The sequence below is a fragment of the Perca fluviatilis genome, chromosome 1, assembly GCF_010015445.1.
Source record: "Perca fluviatilis chromosome 1, GENO_Pfluv_1.0, whole genome shotgun sequence".
Classification (NCBI taxonomy): Eukaryota; Metazoa; Chordata; class Actinopteri; order Perciformes; family Percidae; genus Perca; species Perca fluviatilis.
In genome coordinates, this window is record NC_053112.1 from 24,449,408 (window position 1) to 24,472,079 (window position 22,672).

The 22,672-nt window shown below is 38.5% G+C and overlaps 3 protein-coding genes across 4 annotated transcripts; 2 read left to right on the forward strand and 1 right to left on the reverse strand.

Moving 5' to 3' along the window:
* The first annotated feature begins 684 nt into the window (after positions 1 to 684).
* On the forward strand, positions 685 to 4,904 carry pane1 (proliferation associated nuclear element). Its single transcript, XM_039804176.1, has 6 exons — positions 685 to 914; positions 2,151 to 2,227; positions 2,794 to 2,892; positions 3,367 to 3,446; positions 3,695 to 3,786; positions 4,362 to 4,904. The coding sequence occupies exons 1-6, from the start codon at positions 858 to 860 to the stop codon at positions 4,509 to 4,511; spliced, it is 555 nt and encodes a 184-aa protein (XP_039660110.1). The 5' UTR covers positions 685 to 857; the 3' UTR covers positions 4,512 to 4,904.
* A 3,866-nt stretch (positions 4,905 to 8,770) lies between these two features.
* On the reverse strand, positions 8,771 to 10,674 carry mb (myoglobin). 2 transcript variants are annotated; one of them, XM_039816669.1, is made up of 4 exons: positions 10,525 to 10,674; positions 9,765 to 9,882; positions 9,410 to 9,629; positions 8,771 to 9,260 (listed from the first exon to the last, which is right to left on the reverse strand). In XM_039816669.1, exons 2-4 carry the CDS (start codon positions 9,845 to 9,847, stop codon positions 9,120 to 9,122), a joined length of 444 nt encoding a protein of 147 aa, XP_039672603.1. In that variant the 5' UTR covers positions 9,848 to 9,882; positions 10,525 to 10,674; the 3' UTR covers positions 8,771 to 9,119. The 2 variants fall into 2 exon arrangements, with proteins under 2 accessions (XP_039672603.1, XP_039672675.1); XM_039816741.1 differs by having other exon boundaries at positions 10,521 to 10,641.
* A 2,529-nt stretch (positions 10,675 to 13,203) lies between these two features.
* LOC120567218 (serine hydrolase-like protein) lies at positions 13,204 to 22,363 on the forward strand. The gene is made up of 12 exons (XM_039814136.1): positions 13,204 to 13,395; positions 14,928 to 15,071; positions 16,871 to 16,984; positions 17,187 to 17,228; positions 17,324 to 17,343; positions 17,440 to 17,514; positions 18,379 to 18,488; positions 18,600 to 18,679; positions 18,812 to 18,846; positions 18,972 to 19,048; positions 19,173 to 19,260; positions 20,400 to 22,363. The coding sequence occupies exons 1-12, from the start codon at positions 13,338 to 13,340 to the stop codon at positions 20,541 to 20,543; spliced, it is 987 nt and encodes a 328-aa protein (XP_039670070.1). The 5' UTR covers positions 13,204 to 13,337; the 3' UTR covers positions 20,544 to 22,363.
* The last annotated feature ends 309 nt before the right edge of the window (positions 22,364 to 22,672 follow it).

Sequence of the window (22,672 nt, forward strand, 5' to 3'; positions counted from 1 at the left end):
TGATGTCTAACTCAACAGAAAAATATATTTTTTTAAACAATTCGATTTGTTTTTTAGCTTTTAGGTCCTTTCATTTGTCAGTACTAAAAAAATACTTAAATATATTTTAAGTTGTCATTCAGTTTTACAAAAAATAGTCCCTATAAGACCGGTAATGGATGTTATTGTAGGTTCATGGCTCGGGATGATTTGTGCACCTACCTGTGCAGTAGGTAGTAGTAAAAGTACTAATATATATCAGGATTATAATTGTGTAAGCATCACTTTAATGTAAGGTGGGGATCATTTTAACGGTAGAAATCATAATGCATTAGTCGATTATGTTTTGCATTGATAACATGAGTCTGCAAAGTAGCTAGTAATTAAAGCTGTCAAAATAAATGTGAAATAAAAAGTACAACATTTACCTCCAAAATTTAGTGGAGCAGAAGTATAGGGTAACACAAAAAAAAGATAAGAAATTATAAACAAGTTCCTCAGGAAGACCAGCTGCATTCAAGACTTGGATTAATGATACAACATGTTGCTCCAAAAGTACAATCTGCACGATACATCGTGAGGAGTTAACTGCAGTCAGACTGTATATTAACAGTCTATGACTGCAAGCACCAAGCAGCCTGTAGGTGGCAGAAAACGACTGCCAATGTAGGGAAAACGTCATAACGTCAGTTGCCGATGTAGGGAAAACGTCATGACGTTAGACGCACGTTTGGGAAAAAAAGCGCGAGTGAACATGAAACGATCGCCTGAAATTCTGAACTGTGTTTGCTAAATATCTGCCCGAAATGACCAGACATTGGGTGGGTTTGTTTACTATATTTTACGAAACGGGAATTGTTTGAAGTGTTAACATCAGGATGTCGCTGCTGAAGCCGTTTAGTAAGCTGCCTGGTTTGTGCACAGCGAACATATTGGTGAGTTTGTTTTTTCATTGCTTCAACTCTCAGAATGAACCAACAGGAGAATAAAGTGTTTTAGAGTGAGGTAACGGTAAGCTACCTCGGTCGTCATCATCAGAGTACAGATAACATTATGGATGTATTATAAAAAGGCATTTACTATGGTATTTACCCAGTTGCACATTTTTGTCTGTTCTGGATACTCTAACGTACCCGGCATAAAGACCTAACGTTACATTTATCTAAACAAAACATATCTACATAGTCTATTTTATATCCTATCTGACTTAATGATGTACCCACGTTTAAAACACTTTGTTTGTTTTTGCATTGAGCTCTCCCTGACATAACCGCTGTTCAAAATTTAAAAACAAAAGCATAACGAAAACAATCGCATAATCCCTAATACAGTGGTTTCCAAAGTAGGGTCCGGGGACCCCAGGCGGGTCCTTGAGGGGGTTCCAGGGGGTCCCCAGCATAAGGGGGAATCATTTATTTTCACTATAAATCCATCCATAAGTAACACAACGGCAGAATATATGACTATTTTGGCCATGGGTTTCAGTCAAAACAAACATCTAAAAGCAAAAATCCTATCAGATGAAGGACCCTGGGACAAAATCTTATCAAATGGGGGTCCTGGTCTAATTGTGTCAGTTTAGGGGTCCTTGACTGAAAAAGTTAGTGTTCCCAACCTTGGGGTCAGGGCCCCTACAATGGTGCACAAGATAAATCTGGATGGGAATATGATTTTTAAGTAGAAAAAAAAGAAGAACCATATTTCTGCTACATACAGTACAATTATATGTTTTTCTTTCTTTTATCTAAATGTAGCTTTTATTGTGAAATAATGCATAGTTTAATATCTTCAGAACAAATAAGGGCCAAATGCTGAAAAGGTTGGTAACCACTGCCCTAATGATATGATGTGCTTTAAAGAAGAGCAGTATATATTTTATTTGAGTGATGTTATATAATGTATTGTAGAAATATATTCTCAGACTCCAAGTATATTGAGAATAAACGTTATATTTTCAAAACTGTGGTGAATTACAATAACACAATGTAACAGATTTAATACATCTTGATATGGAGTTAAGAGTATTCTTATATATATATATATATATATATATATATATATATATATATATATATATATATATATATATATATATATATTTTAAAGCAGTGTGTTATAGTGCAAAGTGTTGTGATCCAGTTTTGTGCTGACTTGGAGTGTTGTTCCCCCAGCTGGTGGAGAGTGAGGAGCAGTTTCAGCAGAGTTTAGCAGACGCTCTGGTGGAGGAGACCGCCGTCACTGTGAATGTGTGAGTACTGTTCCGTCCTTATAAACTGCTGAGGCCAGCTGTCTGTTACAGGACATGGTCATTAAGCACACACATGGAAACACCATCTGCTTTTCGCTATTGGAACTACGACTGGTTAGTTATTCATTTTGTATAAATGTTTAACCATGCAACTATACCAATTTATTTACTAACAATTGAGGGTTCAGCTCAAGACAATTGTGCTTTTTGTATTGTACATGAGAGGCATCTTAATTACCAGTTTTCGACAGGTAAATAATATTCACATCAAGTCGTAATTACAACTGGGAAACTCAGCTTCTTCTGAAAGCTCCGATATCCGACTTGGCACTTAAAAATACGTTTTAATAATACATGTTAGTGCATGCATAGTATTTTGAACCCTCATACAACCATCTCGAGTTGTCTGATGACATGAAGACATGCAAGTCATAAATATGGGAATCTTTCCCATGTGTACCATCCATCCCATGTGATGTGTGTGACACAGAATTACCACCTCTGTTTGCCACACATAAGTGGACCACATTCAGCCTGACAACAAGCATGTTTATTGTACCTATCAGGAGACTAGCTAAGAGTCTGCCTCTGCCCATGGAGAATGAGGAGAGTCGTCCGAGGATAGACCTGGTGGTGTTTATCATCAACCTGACCTCAGAGCTCAGGTAACTTTCAAATCCTCACCTATTTATATTTTAATCTCCTCACCTGATCACTCAGGTTAAATATCTACTCTCGTAGTTTTAGTTTGCCTGAATGAATCTCATTAACTTCTACTTGTATGTCCTAACCCTTTGTTTTTTTTTTGCACCAAGAACTATTTTTATATCTCTTAAACCACACAAACATAGTATACATTTGATATGTAATTATTAGAGAAATCTGAACTCAATAGCATGGCATCCGCTGCTTTTGTTTAGTAGAACTGTGATGCCAACACTCACTTTTACACTAGAATTAATTATGATATTGTTCTATCATTATGTAGAAAGGGGCTTTAAATTTCCCCAGCGTGGTTTGGTCTATGTATTTTACATTATATCGGTACTAATGACTGTGCTCTCCAAATATGAATAGATTGTTAAAATATATGATTTAATAGTTAATTGTGTGACGTGTATTATTTTGTTTCGTCATAGTTTCCAGTCAGCAGAAGCTTCCCTGAAATATTTGGACCCTGGATATTTCCTTGGAAAAGTCTGCTTCATGGTCACTAATGGTATGGCAAGGGGTTCAGTTCTTTAAGTATTTGTTTGCTCTCCTCAACTCCTTGAATCACATGAAGGAGGACAAAACAGGAGCAAAAGAGATGAACTGGAGCATGCATTCTCTATGATGGATACTTCACTATTCACTATTTATTTACCTCATCCCTTCCTTTTATTGTTGGAAAATGACCACCTTTTAGTTCAGCCTTTCTGTGTCTCTCTCTGACTAACTGCCCTCTTATGGATCTGTCTCTTGTAGCTCGTAACGCTTCGGTCCCCACAGAGCGCCTGGACGCTGTCAGAAAGCTGGCGGCATCACTCCACTGCCCCTTGCTGTTTGCAGAGGATCAGGTTTGTATCGACCTTTGTCACAAACATTGAGAATGGTTTAAAGACATCATTTCAGAGACAAATTTATGTGTAGCATGAGAGCAAGACATAGCATAGATTATTGCTATTGATGGCCACAGTGAAAATGGGCTATCTGCAGGTTTAAAAAAGTCATAAAAAGCGATAAATTTAGTTTCCTCAACAACAACAAAGTCTTTAGAAGGAAATGTTAGGTGTAAGGGCTGCAACTAAGCATTATCTTCATTATCAATTAATCTGCAGATTAGTTTTTTGATTGTTTTGTCTAAATACATTTTCAAATTTCTTGTTTTATCAGAGCATATTTTCTCCTTAAAAATCACTAAAAAGATTATTGGATTATTAAAATAATGGTATGTATAATCATGAAACCGGCCACAAGGTATTACATTACATTCTATGTGCTATTAAAAATGTCTCAAATTGAACTTGTTGAACCCTGGGTAAACTATTTTCGCACGTAGATTATATAGCTGCATATTTCTGAGGTCAGTGGTCTCTGTGCCGTTGTTGCTGTTTCTTTAAAAGCAGTCTTGTGTGATGTTCTTCCCCTCCAGACACCAGATGGTGTGACCAATGCTACAGAGAGGCTGCTGACCATCCTGAAGGTGGCGGCCGGCCTTGTTCCCATGGCTACCGCTCTCTACCTGTCCAACCTGACTCGCTGCACTGTGCCCCCAGACATCGACCAGCCGAGCTTTGATTAGTTCCTGTGGCCGTTTTCTCTGGAGACATGTCTTGTCTGACTTTTTTGTGTGTATATTTATTTGTAGTCTATTGTGACTGCACTTTCCAATTTGATAACACAATAGCATGCTATTTCCTCTATTCATTTTACATTACATGTTTGCGCTTTGGCTTCTAGCTGCTGCAGTTTCTTTTCTTCTCCCTGCAGTTTTCTCTAAAAGCAGATCATCAGAACTGGTAACTGAAGATTTGAAATGTTATTTCTTGTGCTAGAACTAGAGAACATAAATATATTGTAACTCACCTAGTTCATGAACAATTCTTCCTTCTGATCTGTGAAGAACATAGAAGACATTTTGACATGTAACAGTAGGAAATTGGGTGTAAATAATAAAATAAAAGTAGCGCCTTCATTTTCAGGGTCGTGGTATTGTGCATGTTGGCACACTGTCATGGTTTACTGGGACACTTAACTTACAACCGGGCTTTTAATGGCGAGTCAAAAGGCCTCTCCGCAGCAAAGATCACAATAACTGTGTTCAGTTTTTGACAGTTTGACGTAAAGTATTTTAACCAATACAGTCACCTTTTGAACTGTAACTTTTAACATCTAAAGGTCGTGACACACCAACCAGACGGCTGACCCTCGGCAGAAAAGGCAGTTCGACTGATCAGTCTCCCCGAGTTGGTCAAAAAAGTGCCTTGGAACCATAGTCTATGCTCGGAACACACCAAAGCGACGAGACCTAATACGTCTCCATAACAGCAGGCGGCGCTAATCTGTATTGTCGCCCAAAAATTTAAACCGGCAGCTGATTGGACGAACGCGTCACGTGGGTCTGGTTTCCTTGGAAATTCAAAGCCAGACTGTCATGACGGCTCGTTCAGAATACGATCTCATATTGTACTAAAATAGTTCACCGAAACGTGTTTCTGGAAACATTTAACCCTTGTGTTGTCAACACAAGGATTATGTACTTCCCTTTACTTTGTTGAGAATTGCTCTCTAAACCCTGTTTCTTGTAAAGTAAGTAAGTAAAGTTTATTTCTAGAATACATTTAAACACAGTTTAAGCTGACCAAAATGCTGTACAAACAAGAACTAAGGTGCTGTATTAACCCTTGTTTAGAGAGCAATTCTCAACAAAGTAAACGGAAGTACATAATCCTTGTGTTGTCCTTCGGGTCACTGGGACCCGAAGGACAACACAAGGGTTAAAGCGAGAAATAGGCCATGCAGTTGCTCAATCTGTCTTCATTTCAGATCGACAAAGGTCAGTTTAAAAGATTTTCGTCCGATTTTGAGAGACTCTAGTCACGCTCATCCCGCTCCTTGTTTCCGGGTTAGCACTCCACCAATCAGATGGGTCATTTGAGTCCGACTGCCGGCAGTGCCCGCCTTCCGATTCATCATGTAAAATCGGCCATAATGAAGGCCAATGGCCCCTCGGACGGACGACGGCACAGAACACACCGAACAGACTCGAGTCACTGACCTCGCCAGACTGTCCGACGGCCGATTATCGGCTTGGTGTGTCTCAGGCTTAAAGGACTGGCCTATAGCTACAATAAATGTCCATTTTTGTGTATTAATGTATCAATTAGCACACCCACAGGTGATTTTAATTATGTTTGGCTGATTCGATCTCTTCTCTGGACTGCGTGGGCGCTTACAGTCTTGATTGACATTTCCCTCACTGACATGATGTCATTTCCATCATAGCGCCGCTTACCTTCAGCCTGAACAGAGGTCTAATCAGCCAGATTGAGAACACCTGCGTGGGTGTGCAGGGCCTTTACATTCTACTGTGATACCGCACTATCAACACATATCTCGTTGTAGTATGTTTGTAAATTAGGGCCAATAAGAACATGACACTGCACAGCTTCTTTCAAAGGAGCAGAATACTTCTGTATTGCATAGTGTATATAATTGCAATACAGTAAATTAGGCTTTTTATGTACATACTGTGTATTTGTTTATGGTTCACAGACAACTGAGCGTCAATACAAGGACATTAAAGATGTCTATGATCAATAAAAGCAGGACTGATCATTTGGCTTGGTTATACTGAAACTTTTGAATCGAAGAAAATTATACTTTTGGAATTTTAAATTTACAATGTATTTTAATGTACTATTGGATGAATGAATACTTTTAATGAAATAAATTAATGAATATGACAACATGAAAACTATAATTAATGAAAACAACTAATTAATGAAAACAACTATTTACATTTTTTGTTTAATTATTTTAATAATATGGTCTCATGTTATGAGACTTAACATCAGTTGAATGTACAGACATTTTAAGTTGGCTTAAAGTCAGTTTGATTATCTTAATGCGTGATGTTTTATATATCTATATTGTGATGTATGGACATTGCAAAATAGTGATGAAGATGATGATAATAGTTTTTTTATCGCTTTGGTACTATAATCGCAACTTTGTGGTACAATTTCATAACTCTAAGTACAAAACTCCAAACTCATCCCACTTTTAAAATAGCCAGTCTTTCATTCTAAAATTGCCATTGTGAATTCATTTGGATTGTAAACATCTCTCACCACACAGCCATTGATTCAAAATACGGTAGTAGTAAGTTTTATGTGAAATGTCATGAGAACATATGGTTTAATCACCAAAACACAACATAACACAACACAACATAATGTTATCCTGCTCCATGTTGAAGGAAATTGCCAGTACAAACCCCTAGGTTTACCAAATGGTTCATTGATTATTCATTAAGAACAGTTAGTGAGTATTTATGCAAATCAGCAGAGCAGCATATCAAAAGTATTGAGAGCAAGAAGTAAAGACAATTACTTCATATGAAAGATATTGTCTTTGATGCCACACTGATTAGGTGTGGTCTGTGTGTTGTACTTATTCAATTGAACATGTGATTACATGTTTGAATTTTTTTTAAATCATTTTAATGATCTGCTTTGAGTTTGAGTTTTGTAATAAGAGTTGTGAGGTTTTACCATCTACTTGAGATAATAGTACCAAAGCAATAAAAACTGTAATGATAGAATATTGATTTAAACTATATTGCCCAGCCCCGCTCTTAACTGTAGCACCAGTGGAGAACCAAGGTAAAGAATCTAAAGGTTTATGATACAAAAGAATATTATTAAAATATCACTTTCTAGGTTTAAAAAAAAAACTGAATGCATGTGATACCAGTCATTTAACTTACTCATTTAATAGAAAAATAATGTCCTGTTTGTCTGAGATTTGACCTGAGTCCTCTGTCCTGTTGAATGTAAATGTTTGACCTCTGTTCACTTAACAGTTGGTCAGACGTCAGAGGGTGGAGGAGCAAAGGAGGCAGAGGTGTGTATCCGAGAGGCAGTGTGCCTGGTGTCACGTCTGCATGCATGCACTAACACACGCACGCATTTAAAGACCATTAATAGTTAGGTAATCATCATGGCAAACATTGTTATCACATGAAGTCAGAAACTGGAAGGACAAGAGGGGGTCAGTGGGATATGAATGTCAATGATAAATGACCATATCTTTTGCACATTCCATTACAAATAGAAATACTTGATCTGTCAACCAAAAGAAAAGCGGTGCTTTCAGCATCAGCATGCTAATTTATAAATTGTGATGGGCTTTTGCAATATTGTCTGACATTTCACTGACTTATTTCTCAAAACTAACAGACTCAACTTCCCATCTGACGAGGGGTTGCAAGTTGACACTGCTTTGTTTTCAGGGGTTACAAGTATAAAATAACCTCACATTGAATGGCTTCATGTAATTTCACCAAAAAGCTGAGAGGCAGAGTTTAATCAAGGGACACATGCAGCAGTGAGGGGTCATGTCCACATTTGATCAAGTGACTATGAACTGAAAGATAACACTGTGCTTGAGGATCTTTGGTGACATTGCTGTGTTCAGGTGTTTTTGAAGTTTGTGTGTGTGTGTGTGCCCGCATGCCTGCATGCCGGTCTGGTGTGCCTGCGTGCCTTTGTGCCTGCACACTTGTCCAGAAATGGATGTTAAGTGTTTTAGACTTGGCCTGATTCCTATCTGGACTGCCAGTTGCTGGATTGTGTTTCAGACAACATGTTTTTCACAAAGACATAATTTATCTACTATTTATGATGAGTAGCAATACGTTTGGAACTAATAAGTTTGGAAAAAAACTGATTTACAACTCTATTACCGTTTGCATCAAGGACACAGGAGGTGACTAATAAAAAATATTCAGGAAAGGAATAACACTTGGAAATGTGACTTAAAGAATAATGAGCAGAGTACAGCAACATCATTTTATTGGTAATATTTGACAAAGGTTTTACAGTTTGTTGTTAGTCAGGAATCTTGGATGAGATCAATCTCATTTAACAGAAATAAAAACATGTTTATTTATTAGTAATACTGGACCACACACAATACAACAAATAACACAATAATTCTGCAATTAAAGATACATTATGTTTCCTATGATCTTTAAATCTATAGCAATATTTGAGGCTGTGATTTATAGTAGTGCTGTAATGTAATTTCCTTGGATTGCAAATTAGTATATATGTGTTTTCAGAAGATCAAACCATTTCATTTTTTTAAATCTTGCATGTATATTTTCTTGGCAAGACTTTAACCTTCAGCCGGTGAAGCCCAGCTCTTTGTAATCGGCGTCAATGTCAGCAATGACAACAGCCATTACATTCCTCAGAGCTTGCTGCCCGGCGGCATCGAGTCCTGCCTTCTCCACCATGACCTTAATAACAACCTCTGTAATCAGCTGAAAAGAAAATACAGAGAAAGTCACACAAGCGGCTTTAAAACCAGCTTGGAGGACACAAAAAAATGGGATGCACCTTTAACGACTATGGGAGGAAGGCTCAAACCATGATGGACTACCCATTAAAACATTCTTTACATCAGCCTCACCTTGAAGTTATTAATGGGGATCTTGTGCTTGGTGGCGTGGCTGTTGGCTAGAGGTTTGAGGATGGCAGTGTGGTTGCCTTTGGCCCTCAGCAGCTCACCCAGTTTCTTCAGCACTGTGGCTCCATGGGCAGAAACAGCTGCGTTACCAGCCAGGTCACTCTGGGCGATGCCGGCAAACTTGGGGAACAGCTTCTGAGTGTCTGGGTGCTCTGTGAATAAACTGTGAAGAATAGAAAATGTGAGGATTCACCCGAGATGACACACACACACACACCAGGGCCATAGACACCACTGAGGACACTGGCATGCCCTGACCTATAGGAAAGAGTAATCTTAACTTGTCAGAGCCACTAACCGGGTCAAAACCAGGCCCCCATTGCCAGTGTAGTCTGCCTCGACTGGACCCCAATACTTCAGCACCATGTCAAAGTCAGCCATGATCCGAGGAGATGGAGCAACAGGTTACACAAACACTGATTTGAGGAATAAAAACAGACGAAAAGAAAAGAACAATCAGAGATAAACTAAGTTCCTGGATCACATCAAGTTATACACTTGTTGTTGTCCTGTTTGATTTGATGGCCAGCAGCCAAGAGCCACTGTATTCAAGTGCAGGAGGCAGATACATTACCTCAGCTGCCCTCGCTGAGTCTGTAAAGTAACCTTCGTAGCCCTTCATAATTCATGTGAAGTGAAATTAGACAAACTGTTGGTTTTGATGCTCTAAAAGATGTCACATGGTAATAAAAAGCTTTTTTTTTCTTCAAGGACAGTTATCTGGATTTTATTTTAATTTGATGACCTTGTCACCTAAAACTGCTTTATTTCTTATAACGTTATGTATAAAAACATTCTCCACCATGATAAATAACTAAGTAGAGTAGCGTATTTTTCTGAAATCCTGAGCACCGAATGAGAATTATTATTACATTTTGCTTTAACTAAACCATTATATATATATATATATATATATATATATATATATATATATATATATATATATATATATATATATATATATATATATATGGTATCGTCCAAATGACACATTTTATTAGTAAATGTGAATTATTCTAAGATTTAATTATAAAACAATTAAAAATGACAGTACCTACCTGTAGTAAAATATCCTGTGTAATTAAACCAAATTCTTCTTGGCCTGACTTCACCCCCCCCTCAAAGCTGAACTTTTATACTCCCTCTCTCCGTCCTGTCACCAGATTATTCCAGCCCTCCCATTTGTCTACCTCTCCAACTGCACGTCTCCTCAAATGTTCACACACATCTCTAAACTTAATCTGGAAACTTTTGATTCCACGTAAACAACGTCTCTGGTGGTGACATTGCTGTGTTTGAATTGTTCAAATGTTTTTTAAGTTTGTGTGCATGTGTGTTTGTGTGTGTGTGTGTGTGTGTGTGTGTGTGTGTGTGTGTGTGTGTGTGTGTGTGACAGTTTCCTGCACTCTTTTTGTTTACTGTATTTTTGTTTAACAATATTCTAATTCCCTGTCCTGAAACTTTATTTTCTATTTTTGTTCACAGTATATTATTATTTTACAGTGTTTGGGTATGTCAGTTGATGAACTGTGAACACTTAAAGCTAGGGTTGGCAGTTTTCTGGAAAAAGGCCAAACAATTGGCCAAATTTGAAAATAGAGCCCTCTTCCTGCAGCTCCCTCTCTGTCCTAAGCACCGCCCCCTAGACGAGCACGGGCATATGCACGTGTTTCATACAGTATCCTGTATGAATAGCCTACTAGTCATTGACTATGTTTTCATGCACATAATATTACGTTTTTTGTCCTTATTCCGAAAAAGTCTGATTAAGCTGTTTACATGGCTAATGAAAGTCAGTATTCCACTAATATTCCTGTTTATCTAGCCGTGCAAAATAAGATTTTTTCAAAGTTTACCAGCGGTGGCGGACTTGTTGGACCGTGCAAACACAGCGTCCCTCTTTCATTCCTTTAACCAGCTTCTTGAAAAGGTTGGCGTAGCGATATTTGTGCATATCCAAAAACCTGTTGATATCCAAGTCTTTGATAATATTTAAAAGTAGTTGTGTTTCTCCTTTTTATTGGGTCTGCAGCCTTGCAAACTGTTGGCTGGTTGTTTTTTTTGTACAGCAACCATAGCAACGCACAGAGCTGACCGTAAGCCGTAAATAGGCAAGAGGCCGTAAACTGCGGTTAAAACCCCGATTGAGACGCATATTCCTAAAGCGCCGTATACATGTCCAAAGAATGCCTCTAAAACCTAGCCTGACAAGCCAGACCCACATCAAGATGTTGGGTCTGGGAACTCACCATTGGCAGGGCTCAAACCGAGGGGCGGGATAAACGGTTGTTTTTTCCTCTGCACGCAATAGCCAACCAGAGCAACGCTAGTTGATAGATTAAACTTTTGCCGTATTCGGTCGGCAAAACTCCGAACACATCTTCCTTTTTTTAAAATGACTTCAGTGCTTAACTCCAAGTCTCCAGAGTCGCGGCCAAAGCCGATTCGAAAGACTGCTGTTCGCCAGCAGCAGCAGCCATCTTCTTTGTTTTCAAGTAGCAGGGAATTCACACGGAACTGTCGCAACTTTGCCGTCCTTATGTTAAGCCCGCCCACCGACTCTATACACGATGTGATTGGCCTGACCAGAATTTTGATTTTCCAGCTCGCAAGCCAACGGAGAGTTGCTAGACTGACCCTGGCTGCAAATTACATTTGCTGCCGCTAGGGTGCCTCTAGATTTCTAGGCTATCTAAGGGCCTTAGATAGCCTAGAAATCTAGAGGCACCCTAGCGGCAACCTAGGAAGGTTCTACGCAGGTGCGCTGACTTGGTGGTGTTGTGTGGCAGTGCCACCTAACTGCCTGGCGTGCATAATACATCGAATTTCACACACTTTTGCGTCACCATATGCACGCAGATTGCCCCCCCCCAAACTCTCGTCTAAACGTGGAATAAAAAGTGAGAACGCAACGCCACTTTTGCGTTTTCTCTTCAGATCGTTTCCGTCTAAACATAGCCTAAAACCCAAATAATACTGGAATATGCCATATTCGGAAAAAGGCCTTATTCGGAATATCCAAACAGAATATGCTGTTTACATGACCTGAATCAAATTCGGAATATTGTCATATTCTGAGTAATAGTGGAATATACAGTAGGTGTGCATGTAAACATATATAGTCAATGATTTCAATCATCCCAATTGTGATCCAAATGCTGTTATATACAGGTAGCAGCAATTCTATGAGAATTACCGTCCTATTTTCTTTGCAAACTTGTGGGCCTGTAAAGCACTTTGAGAAGACATACTGTAATACATACTGTTCATGTTCATGAATAAAACAAAATGTCAATAGATTGGATAACGAAAAGAGAGAAAAGGTTAAACTATAAGCAACATTTTCTCTCCATCTCTGGAATGATTTGCTAATATTAACATGTTTGTTTTTTTTGCAATTATTGGCTCTTTTAGACTCTTTTTGACAAGTCTGTGTTCCCTTTTTGAGTTGTTGAAAGGATGCAAATTTCCCGGCTGTGTGACTAATAAAGGATTTTCTTATATTTATCTTAGTCTTCTGTCACGGATAGGATTGCAAAGGTTATAATGGAATTTCAAAAATAAAAGGCCTATCCCAGCTTTAACTGACCGTTTTAGTAAAAACGATTCTGTTGGTTGTCTTCATAGACTGTAAGTTATCTTGTTGAAGGTGAGTCCTCCTCTTCTTAACGATGATTGGTCCAGACTGTAGATCCACATGTCCGTTTATCCAATAGCATCTTCCGCTCGCGTCACGTGGTCTTTCAAGACCCGGAAAACCGGGAGTGACTTTCAAAGTCTGAAAACGTTGATAACGTCCATATTTAAGTTCGACGTTTTAAGATATTTTTTTACGTGTATAGGTTTTAATATAGCCTCGGTTGTCTCCAGTATGTTGCAGGCTTTGAAAAGCGTCAGACACCTGCAGTCCAGTGCAATGAAACACGCAGGTAACTAACGATGTAACTTAAACACATAACTTTAGTCTTAGGCCTATATAACCTGTTTTTAAAACCATGACAGAAAAGATAAAAGTGGAATGAATCGTGTTTAACTGCATACCAGTGGAACAGGAGCTGCAGACTGGGGCAATTTAAGTTAAAATTAACCTCACCTTGGTCCAGTAGGCTAACGTTACCTTTTATTAATGCTCTTTATTGAACACAACAATGATACAGGACACAGTGAACACAGCCAATGGGAAGAGATGGATACAGACAATTACATGTGGTAAAAAGACTTTCTGTTTTCATAGATTTCTTATAATTAGGATGAGAAATAGCATCAGTGTTTAACGTTGCATTTATCTAACTTAAAAATGCAGGTATAGAGCATTGACATATATAAGGTATAGAGGTATTAGATTAGATTAGATTCAACTTTATTGTCATTGCGCAGAGTACAAAGACAACGAAATGCGTCCAACCAGAAGTGCAAAAAAGCAGAAAAGTGCAATGTGATATTCAAATATAGACAGGTGGTGCATAGGCACGACAAATAGTTGCAGAATAAATATGGCTATGAAATATGAACAGTGTATGAACAACATGTACAGATATGTGCAATGTAGTAGCAGTGACATTATAATAGTAGTAAGAAAAATATAGATATATGCAGTGTATTAGCAGAATATATTATAAGAAAAACAGAATAAATATGGATATTCTGTATGAACCATATAGACAGATATGTACAGTATGTACCGCTATGTGCAGTGTGGTATACTGGGAAAGGTAGCCTAGTACTTTGCTTGCTGAATAGTCGGATTGACTAAAAGGCAAAAGTCTCCATTTGTGTTATTTGTGTTGGGTTCTGCAGAAAATTACTCAACAATCTTGATAGTCGATTAATGTATATGTCGCTTAAGTCATTCCTGAAGCAAAAACGCCAAACATCTGTTGGTTTCAGCTTAAGGAGGATCTGCTGCATTTTCCTGTGATATACCTTTGTAAATTGAATGTCTTTGGGTTTTGGACTGTTGGTCAAACTAAACAAGCAATTTAAGGATGTCATCTTCTGCTCCCAGGACTTTTTTTTAAATATATAATCGACAGATTAATCAATCATGAAAATAATTGATAGTTGCAGCACTAATTTGGGCACCCCAGAGTCATATTTTCAAATTTGACAGGGTTAGTAGCAAGTAAATACTTACGCCTATCTCTATTTCTCAGAGCTTAGACCATTTCATATATAACCATCATGATACAGAGAAAAGCAGCTAATCTTGATGACTAAATAATAACTTAATTATAAAAAATGTTTATGATTACTCTCTGTATGTTGACTAATTGTTTAATCAGCTAATTGTTTCAGCGATAAGCAAAATAAACTCTTAAAACCAAAAATTGCTCACAAAGCTATTCCACCGGCAAGTTACATTGGGCACAGAAACATTTTCTTTTTGAAAGAGTGAGTTTACAGTATCTGGTTACAGGTCACAGCCATTCATGAGTATCATTAACCGTATGCTGTGTCCCAGTTTCAGAGCTCTGTGTCCCGGTCCCATGGGGAGAGCTCAGAGGGAAAGTCTGGGGTCCCAATCACGGTCGTCCCGTGCTGTGCCTGCACGGCTGGGCTGACAACTGTGGCACATTCAACAGTCTCATTCCCCTTCTACCCAAAGGTAATTGTTTATGTGAAATGTAACAACACCCCAGTCTAATCTAAAAATCTGACCCAGAAAACTCTTTAAACGCTTTAAACATGAATTAATAAGATACTGTTACACTCTCATCCACTGTCATTTAAACTGAAAACTCAACAATCTTCACTTTCTCTCTTTTAACTAATGTATATGTACACGTATTATATATAATATCACCTGTCAATCAATTCCTGCTGCCACTCACAGTGTTAAAACGGAAGCTACTAGGTATACTTTTTGGGAAATTATTTTCTGAACGGGGGCTGTCATTTTCCATGTCTCTTCTGCTTTTACAAAAACTATTCAGTGCACACACGTTTGTGGTGTTTTGCTTATTACACGAAAGTGTGTACTTTTGCAGATCAGTATGCCGGGGAGGCGTGTTGGTTGGTTAACACTGTTGCCTCACAATAAGAAGCTCTCTGGTACTGTAGGGAGGGTGGCCTCAGGGCTACCACATTTCCTGCCTGCTTCTCAGCTATATACTGTATACTCAAATAACATTTATGCACACATAAAGACAGCAAGAAACTTTACACCCCATTACCAAAACTGTCCTGGTAATTGAGCTTGATTTATTCAACACTACTTTCTACTTTCACAAGACTACTCAGCTCATGCAGGTGTATAGTGTTGCCTCAGTGTGTGGCTGTATTTGAAACGGCACCTACTACACTCTACGTAGTATAGGCGAACACAGTATGTATGCTAGGCCAGGCTTAGCCGGTTTTGGAAAGTGGAGGTAAGCACAGCGGTTGTGACCATTCCAGCGCTTTGCATTGTGGGACGTAGGCAAGGTAGACTGGTTCGATGCATACTGGAGATATTTTCCAAATCAGTACGTCATCTGGGTATTTTTGGCATAGTGGAGATTTTGCTTGTCTTTGCACATTGCATACTACATGCTACATTTTGGCCAAAATGAGTACTTACTGCTAGTATAGTTTTGAATACAGCCTGTCTGTGAACCCTTTTCTGGCCTACATGCATGTTTGATGATGATATTACTACCACTGCCCTTTACCGAGACATTACAATTGCAGCTGGTTGACTAGGTTTTGTTTTTGCCTTGTTCAGCTAAAGTAAACTCACTCAAAAATGCTTTAGAAAATGTTGAAATGTTTTTTTGTTTCATATAGGTAATTATTTCCTTAAAGAGATTAGTTGATTGATTAAAACATTTATTTAAAAAAGGAAGGCAATAGAGAGCTAGCTCTCTTTTACAAGGACTCCCTGATTACAGTATATATAAAACAATTAAAGCACACGAAAGTTACAGTATAAATCAACAAATTATACAACGAACAGATCAAGGACATCAACATAAGGGACAACATCAATTAAAAAAAAATAATGCATCCAGTCTGATTGCTCTATGTCAATCAAAAGGGATTTAAATTGATTAAAAGGGATTAGTCTAATTTTACAAGTTTCTGCGATTGTTCCACTTGTGTGGAGCATAGTATTTAGGAGCCAGTTCCCCAATCTCAGTATTAACTTGATGATTTCGAGGACCAAATAGTCTTGGGACCTGGTGCAGGGTGAAATTGATCTAGTTAAAAAGACATGTTAGAGACCCAGGTAGTTTGCCAAGAAGTGTTTTGTAAAATAAATAGAATGTGGTGGCGTTCTCTTCTCACTGCCAACGACTGCCACCCAACTTTCTCATGTTGTAAACAACGATGCCTTCTAAAAGCCATCCCCAGCTATGAACCTCACGGCTGAATGTGACAATCACTTGGTGAGACTCTTGCTTTCCTCTCTATCCTTCCTCTCAGAGTGCAGATATGTGGCGGTGGATCTGGCGGGTCACGGTCTGTCGTCACATCGTAGTCCTGGAGTTTTCTACTCTTTTCCGGCGTATGTGATGGACGTACGCAGAGTTGTTGACGGTGTGTGAGTTTGAGTTCCACATGTTGCAGGACGACTTTCTATATATTAAAAAAACTGATTTGTGATATATTTAAACAATACCACCCAGCTCGTATTGCAGTTAAACCGCAGTAGTGACGTTGTCTTTCAACTAAAAACAGCCTCTGTTTTCTGTGATGAGATATGAATTCTGTTTGATGATCTGTGAAATGACTCCCACAGCTCTGCAGTGGAGCAAATTCTCCATCATAGGCCACAGTATGGGTGAGTGCAGCTTTACGGCAGAATTAGAGCAATTAAAATGTTTGTGTTATGTTATATTTATTTGTACTCTTTCGTTCTTTCTTTTTGTTTTTTAGGTGGCAACGTTGCTGGAATGGTAAGTGACATGGCCATGACAGGATACGATTTTCACACGATATACTGACTCTGTAGAGAGTATTGTGGTGTTTATTCCGTATTGTGTCTTCCACAGTTCAGTTCACTGTATCCTGAGATGGTGGATGCTGTCGTACTGCTGGACTCATATGGATTCTTTCCTACAGATAAGGTACATGAACAGTTATTAAATCTACTACAATCTAATCTAGACTACAGGGCTGTCATTTGTTTTAGTTAAGGGTGAAGAAAAATACGATGTCTTTTGTAGTTGTGAAATATTACATTTATTAACACCAGGCTTCAGAACAATTTCATAAATCCTCCCACAGAATTCATTGTTAATTTAGATTTTTATAGTCCTACTATAGAAGCAAGCATTTACTTTAATGCTTTTTATTTCACATTTCACATCAAACTATCTGCACAACTACCAGTCACAAAAACCTAAAGCCTGCAGGTCTTGAAAGTCATCAAAAACACTTAATTTTCCTGGGGAAAAAAAACCTTGGAAGATATTTAAAAAACACACTCATTCATGTTCATTTTATGACACGTATCCAGGTTGCTTAATATATAATCATTATTTTTGTTAAATACGGCAAAGAAGTATAAAAAAACATGATATAATAATAAATAATTCTAAGTCATATGGTCCATACTGGAATTAAAAAGTGGGTACAGACAAGTTGCTTAGTTATAGAGTTAAAATGTATTGTTGAAAAAACACCACACTTTTACAGGAGTTCCCGCTAGGAGAGAACGTCTCTAGTGTACACTGTAAAAGACTTCATATCGCTGTGTAATGAATTTTAGATTGTGAGTAAATGGAAAAAATATACAGGTTGTGTGACATTTAAGAAATGCTTTTAGTCACCAGTGTAATTGAATCTGACACCATTTTGTCCTCTGTGTTTAGCATGATATTATTGCCTTACACTTACTCCATAATAATTCACAAAGAGCTGTGCTGTACAGTCCACTCTTGTCAGTAGCTTTGAATTGCTTACCTCATCATCTGTCTGTTTTCTTGCAGAAAGAAATGTTGAAAGTGATGAGGCAAGGGATGGATCAGATGGTTCAGTTTGAAAAAATGACGGAAGATAAGAAGAGAAGAGTTTACACTTATGCAAATGCAGTAGAGAGGTGTTGCACCTTTTGTATTTTATGTTGTTTTACAACGAATACTGAACATCCACTCATCCAGTTATGCTGTTTGTACAAGGGTTTTCTACAAAAGCCTTTCATTTCTTTCAGGCTGATGGCTGCCAACCCGACTCTGTCTGAACGGTCTGTGCACATCCTTTTAGAGCGAGGTCTAGTTCAAGTTGAAGGAGGTACGTCTTTATCTTCCTCTTCTCTGCTTTTATTTTTGTCATGGGCACGCCTCATAGAACCAAATTAGTTCACCCTCCTCTCTGAATGTTTTTACTCTTTCGCTGAAAATATAATGCAGTTTTCTCTTGCAGGTGTGGCGTTTACCCGAGACCTCCGTATTAATCTGGTAGGTTTTTGCTGAACTGCTCCAACTCATCACTTTACATTTTTATCCCTCCCACAGGTGTCATATGCAGCCCATAAAATGCATGGACAGTATTGTACATTGTATTGCCTTCCTTTTTTTTTCAGAAAAATATAACGCGCATCAGTTTGGAGCAGAGTCTGGAATTGCAGTCAGGGATTCAAGCCTCTGTTCTAGTTATTCTGTAAGTTATTCCTCTACCTCACATTTCATTATTGCAGTACATGACCTAAAGTGCAATACTAGTTAATTGTACCTCACTGAATATACATACAGTCTTTTTCTTTTCTTTCTTCTTGTCTTTCCAGAGCAGAGGACGGCTTTGAGAAAATGTTTAGTGAACCCGAGCAAAAGAAATTCACATCAGCAATTCTCCAGGCCTATAGGGACAGAAATGTGAGTGTGTTTATGAAAAGTAGGTAGGCTTGATGGTTATTTTTAACCGTTAAGCCTTTGAGTGTTTGTAATTGTGCCTAGTAGACAGACAGACAGACAGACGGCTGCACAGATACTAAAGTAGCTGCGAGTGTGAACTCAATGTCTCAGGGGCAGCAGAAATCTTTTTTTTTTTTTTTTTTTTTTTTTAAAGATTTTTTGTTTCGGGCTTTTATTTCCATAGGACAGCTGAAGACATGAAAGGGGAGAGAGAGGGGGAATGACATGCAGCAAAGGGCCGCAGGTCTGAGTCGAACCCGCGGCCGTTGCGTCGAGGAGTAAACCTCTATATATGTGCGCCTGCTCTACCAACTGAGCTAACCCGGCCACAGGCAGCAGAAATCTTTATAGCTGTGAACCTCAACGCCAACCCACATACTGGAGCTTGGTCAAGTGTTGCTGATGAGAGAGAACAGAAGATGTGCGTCAACTAAACGTCTCCGGTGATGGTCTCTTTCCAAGTCAGCTGGTGATGACGATGTAGCTGCTGCTTGGAATATCAGAATACTAATGATAATATAGAATGATACTAATGATTTCTTAAAGTGGCTATAATCGATATTTCTACTGTATAATGTGACAATGTGATGTCCCGACAGAGAATTATCACCCGAATCTGCAGCTGCCCTCGGCTTTACCGAGCTTTTTCAGCTCATTGTTTAAGTTCACTCTCGCTGCTCTCATAGTGTCGTTTTCAGCAGCAGCAGGCAGCCATTTTCAGTAAAAAAAACAAAAAAATGCTCTAAAAACCCGATGCACTACCTTGTCAGCACCAAATGGCAGGCAGACACAGTAAGAGACTACCTGGAGCATTTAGAAGCTAAAGATGTCCAAGTTTCCCTCAGGAGTTGGTGAATTTGAGTGAATATTGAACTTACAACGCCAGGCCAATACAAAACGTCAAATAAACGTATAGTTAACCTTTGTGTTGTCCTTTGGGTCCCGGTGACCCTTTAACAAGGGTTAAAAGATGATATGTCAACGTTGTGTTCGCAACTTGTTTTTCTGCTGCCCCCAAGTGTACAAAATAAATCAGTGATTGCAGGTTAAAATGTGAAATCTTTCACACTTGTTTAATTGTCTCTGTCTCTTTCCTTTAGCACGCGGTGGTGACCGTACCAGGTGATCATCACGTCCATCTGAATGATCCTAAAGCTGTCGCTCCACTTGTGTCTGACTTCCTGCAGACCAAAGTGTTGACACAGCCAGCCCGACAAACAGCTGAACAGACCTCGAAGTTATAGCAAACACAAAAAACATTGGTTTTGCCTTAAGTAATATTACACTGCTGATTTTAACATAACATTTGTTTGTATTCATATTGTACTGTTTACACTCACCTTGGTGCTAAAACCTGTCAACCAGCTATGTAAGCATAACTCATGTTACTTTTGCTGAGCGCCTTTAAGTATTTAATGCATTTTAATAGATATTTAATAGCCGCTTGTCTTTAACTCCAGAGGGTCTGTGAAATAGTGAAGGGGGGTGTTGGGTAAGTTGAAGAGACAAATCAGCAAAAAAAACAGCCAAAAGAGCTGAGCATGAAGGGAAGGACTCAGCCAGCCAGTGCCATTAAGCATGGCCGTTCACTGTGTTTACCTTCATTAACTCTCCTGAATCGATACCAAGCTCCATAACCACACAGACCTTTACACACATCACACTGGTCCGTTACAACTCTACTCAGCCAGAGATTTCACCGCTCTCAGTTGAGATGGATGGCAAAGCGCTGCGGTGTTAGCCCATAGCAGACCTTTCCATTGCTCATAGCTTATTCCTGACAGAACACCACGGTGATTTTCAGACTGCTTGCATGTTTTCTTCAGCCTCACATTGTTGAAATGGAGCAGCTAATATCGGTAGCGAGAGCAAGAAGTTAGCAGACTGCCAAGACTGCACCTCTCTCTCTGCTCTGCTTCAAGGGTGTGTCCCTAAAGCCCTGCCCTTGGTGAAACAGGGAGATCAAAGGAGAGGACAGCAAAATGCAGTAAAGATTCACTGAGCTGAAATGGAAACACTGCGCTTCATTTTGAAGGATTCTGTTATTCTACAGTATTAAAAACAAAACAAATCTCTTAATCCTACAATATAAAACCGAATACCTACCCAACGAATAAATATCCGAAAAGTGAAAAGGTTCAAAAAGTCAACATTAGCTTTGTAAAGATAGATGGCTAAGCCGTTGTATTGGACTGCATTAGATCATACAGGAGTAATAAAGATCTTAGTTATTTAGACTATACTGAACTCTATTCTGAGCTTGGTGTCTTCCTGCTGCCCTGCAGTTCAGACTGCTGTGTATTAGCAGGCAGAAGGTATAGGATCACCTTGTAGCTGCTGTCTTTGAGGATTGTTTAAAATGCACAGGTGTCTTAGAAGTCCGCTGCCTGTTGTTAATATTTTATCAGTTGCTCAGTTTCTCTGAAGCGTGTCCTCATGTTTAATCTCAAAAGGTAGTAAGCTGTGGGAAGAAAGTGTGTGTACCTGAGTGCCACAGTGGGAGCAGAGGATGAATATGAACTCATCAAGTACTGTCACACAGTATATTGTTTACAGCATTTAAACTATGTTAATAAAGGCTTTTATTTTGGAGGATCATCTGTTGGAAATCTATGAAACTACAATTCCTTAAATTTTTTTATGTAATGTAATCTTTAATCATTTTACAATTGACCATCATCTATCTTTGCTTTTTCTGTGATCTACTTTTAAATATTTAAAATGAATGTATTTTTCAGGCTATTGTAAATATTTACCCATATACAGTATGTTAGGATATTGTTGCACAGTTTTCCTTTTTTTTTCTAAAATGCAAATAAAATTTATTTTGATGATTTCCTGATTTCCATCCAATAAATCGTTAAAGATGCATGCAGTTGTTTGACAGCTGTTGAAAGGCTGTGGACAATTATTGAAATCAGATATGTAAAATAAATAATTGGAGCACGGAAGACCTTTTGGTAGAGGGAAAACCATGTCTTGCCGAATTGTTGATATTGAGTTATATGTATTTATAACTATTGTAGCAATGTCACTTTTGCCATTAAAAAAAACTATGAAGGGGTGCCATAGTGGAACATTTTTTTCTACTTTCTGTAATCAGTATCAAATGCTGACTGGAAAAACAAAACATCTTAGATATTTAATTCCATATCATAGCTATCACTCCATTAATTTATCAGAGTGATATTCATAAAGGATCATTTGTGCAGGAAGTGCAGCATGGAAGTGAGCACTTTCCTACTTTGTGTAGGCCTACGGAAATAATAATTTTGTGTTAAGGCTTTAGAAGTTCTTGTTTGATGGTTTGGTTCAGCAATTCCTTTGACTCCTGATTTAGTGCGATGGGTATGATTAAAGGTGACGGAGTTAT

Coding starts and splice junctions, on each gene's coding strand:
- pane1 (XM_039804176.1), top strand. CDS start 858: ATGTCGCTGCTGAAGCCGTTTAGTAAGCTGCCTGGTTTGTGCACAGCG. Junction 915..2,150: donor TGTGCACAGCGAACATATTG/GTGAGTTTGTTT, acceptor TTGTTCCCCCAG/CTGGTGGAGAGTGAGGAGCA. Junction 3,447..3,694: donor CTGCTTCATGGTCACTAATG/GTATGGCAAGGG, acceptor TGTCTCTTGTAG/CTCGTAACGCTTCGGTCCCC.
- mb (XM_039816669.1), bottom strand. CDS start 9,847: ATGGCTGACTTTGACATGGTGCTGAAGTATTGGGGTCCAGTCGAGGCA. Junction 9,630..9,764: donor GGGGGCCTGGTTTTGACCCG/GTTAGTGGCTCT, acceptor TATTCTTCACAG/TTTATTCACAGAGCACCCAG. Junction 9,261..9,409: donor TCCCCATTAATAACTTCAAG/GTGAGGCTGATG, acceptor TTTTCTTTTCAG/CTGATTACAGAGGTTGTTAT.
- LOC120567218 (XM_039814136.1), top strand. CDS start 13,338: ATGTTGCAGGCTTTGAAAAGCGTCAGACACCTGCAGTCCAGTGCAATG. Junction 18,680..18,811: donor TCTAGTTCAAGTTGAAGGAG/GTACGTCTTTAT, acceptor TTTCTCTTGCAG/GTGTGGCGTTTACCCGAGAC. Junction 19,261..20,399: donor AGGCCTATAGGGACAGAAAT/GTGAGTGTGTTT, acceptor TCTTTCCTTTAG/CACGCGGTGGTGACCGTACC.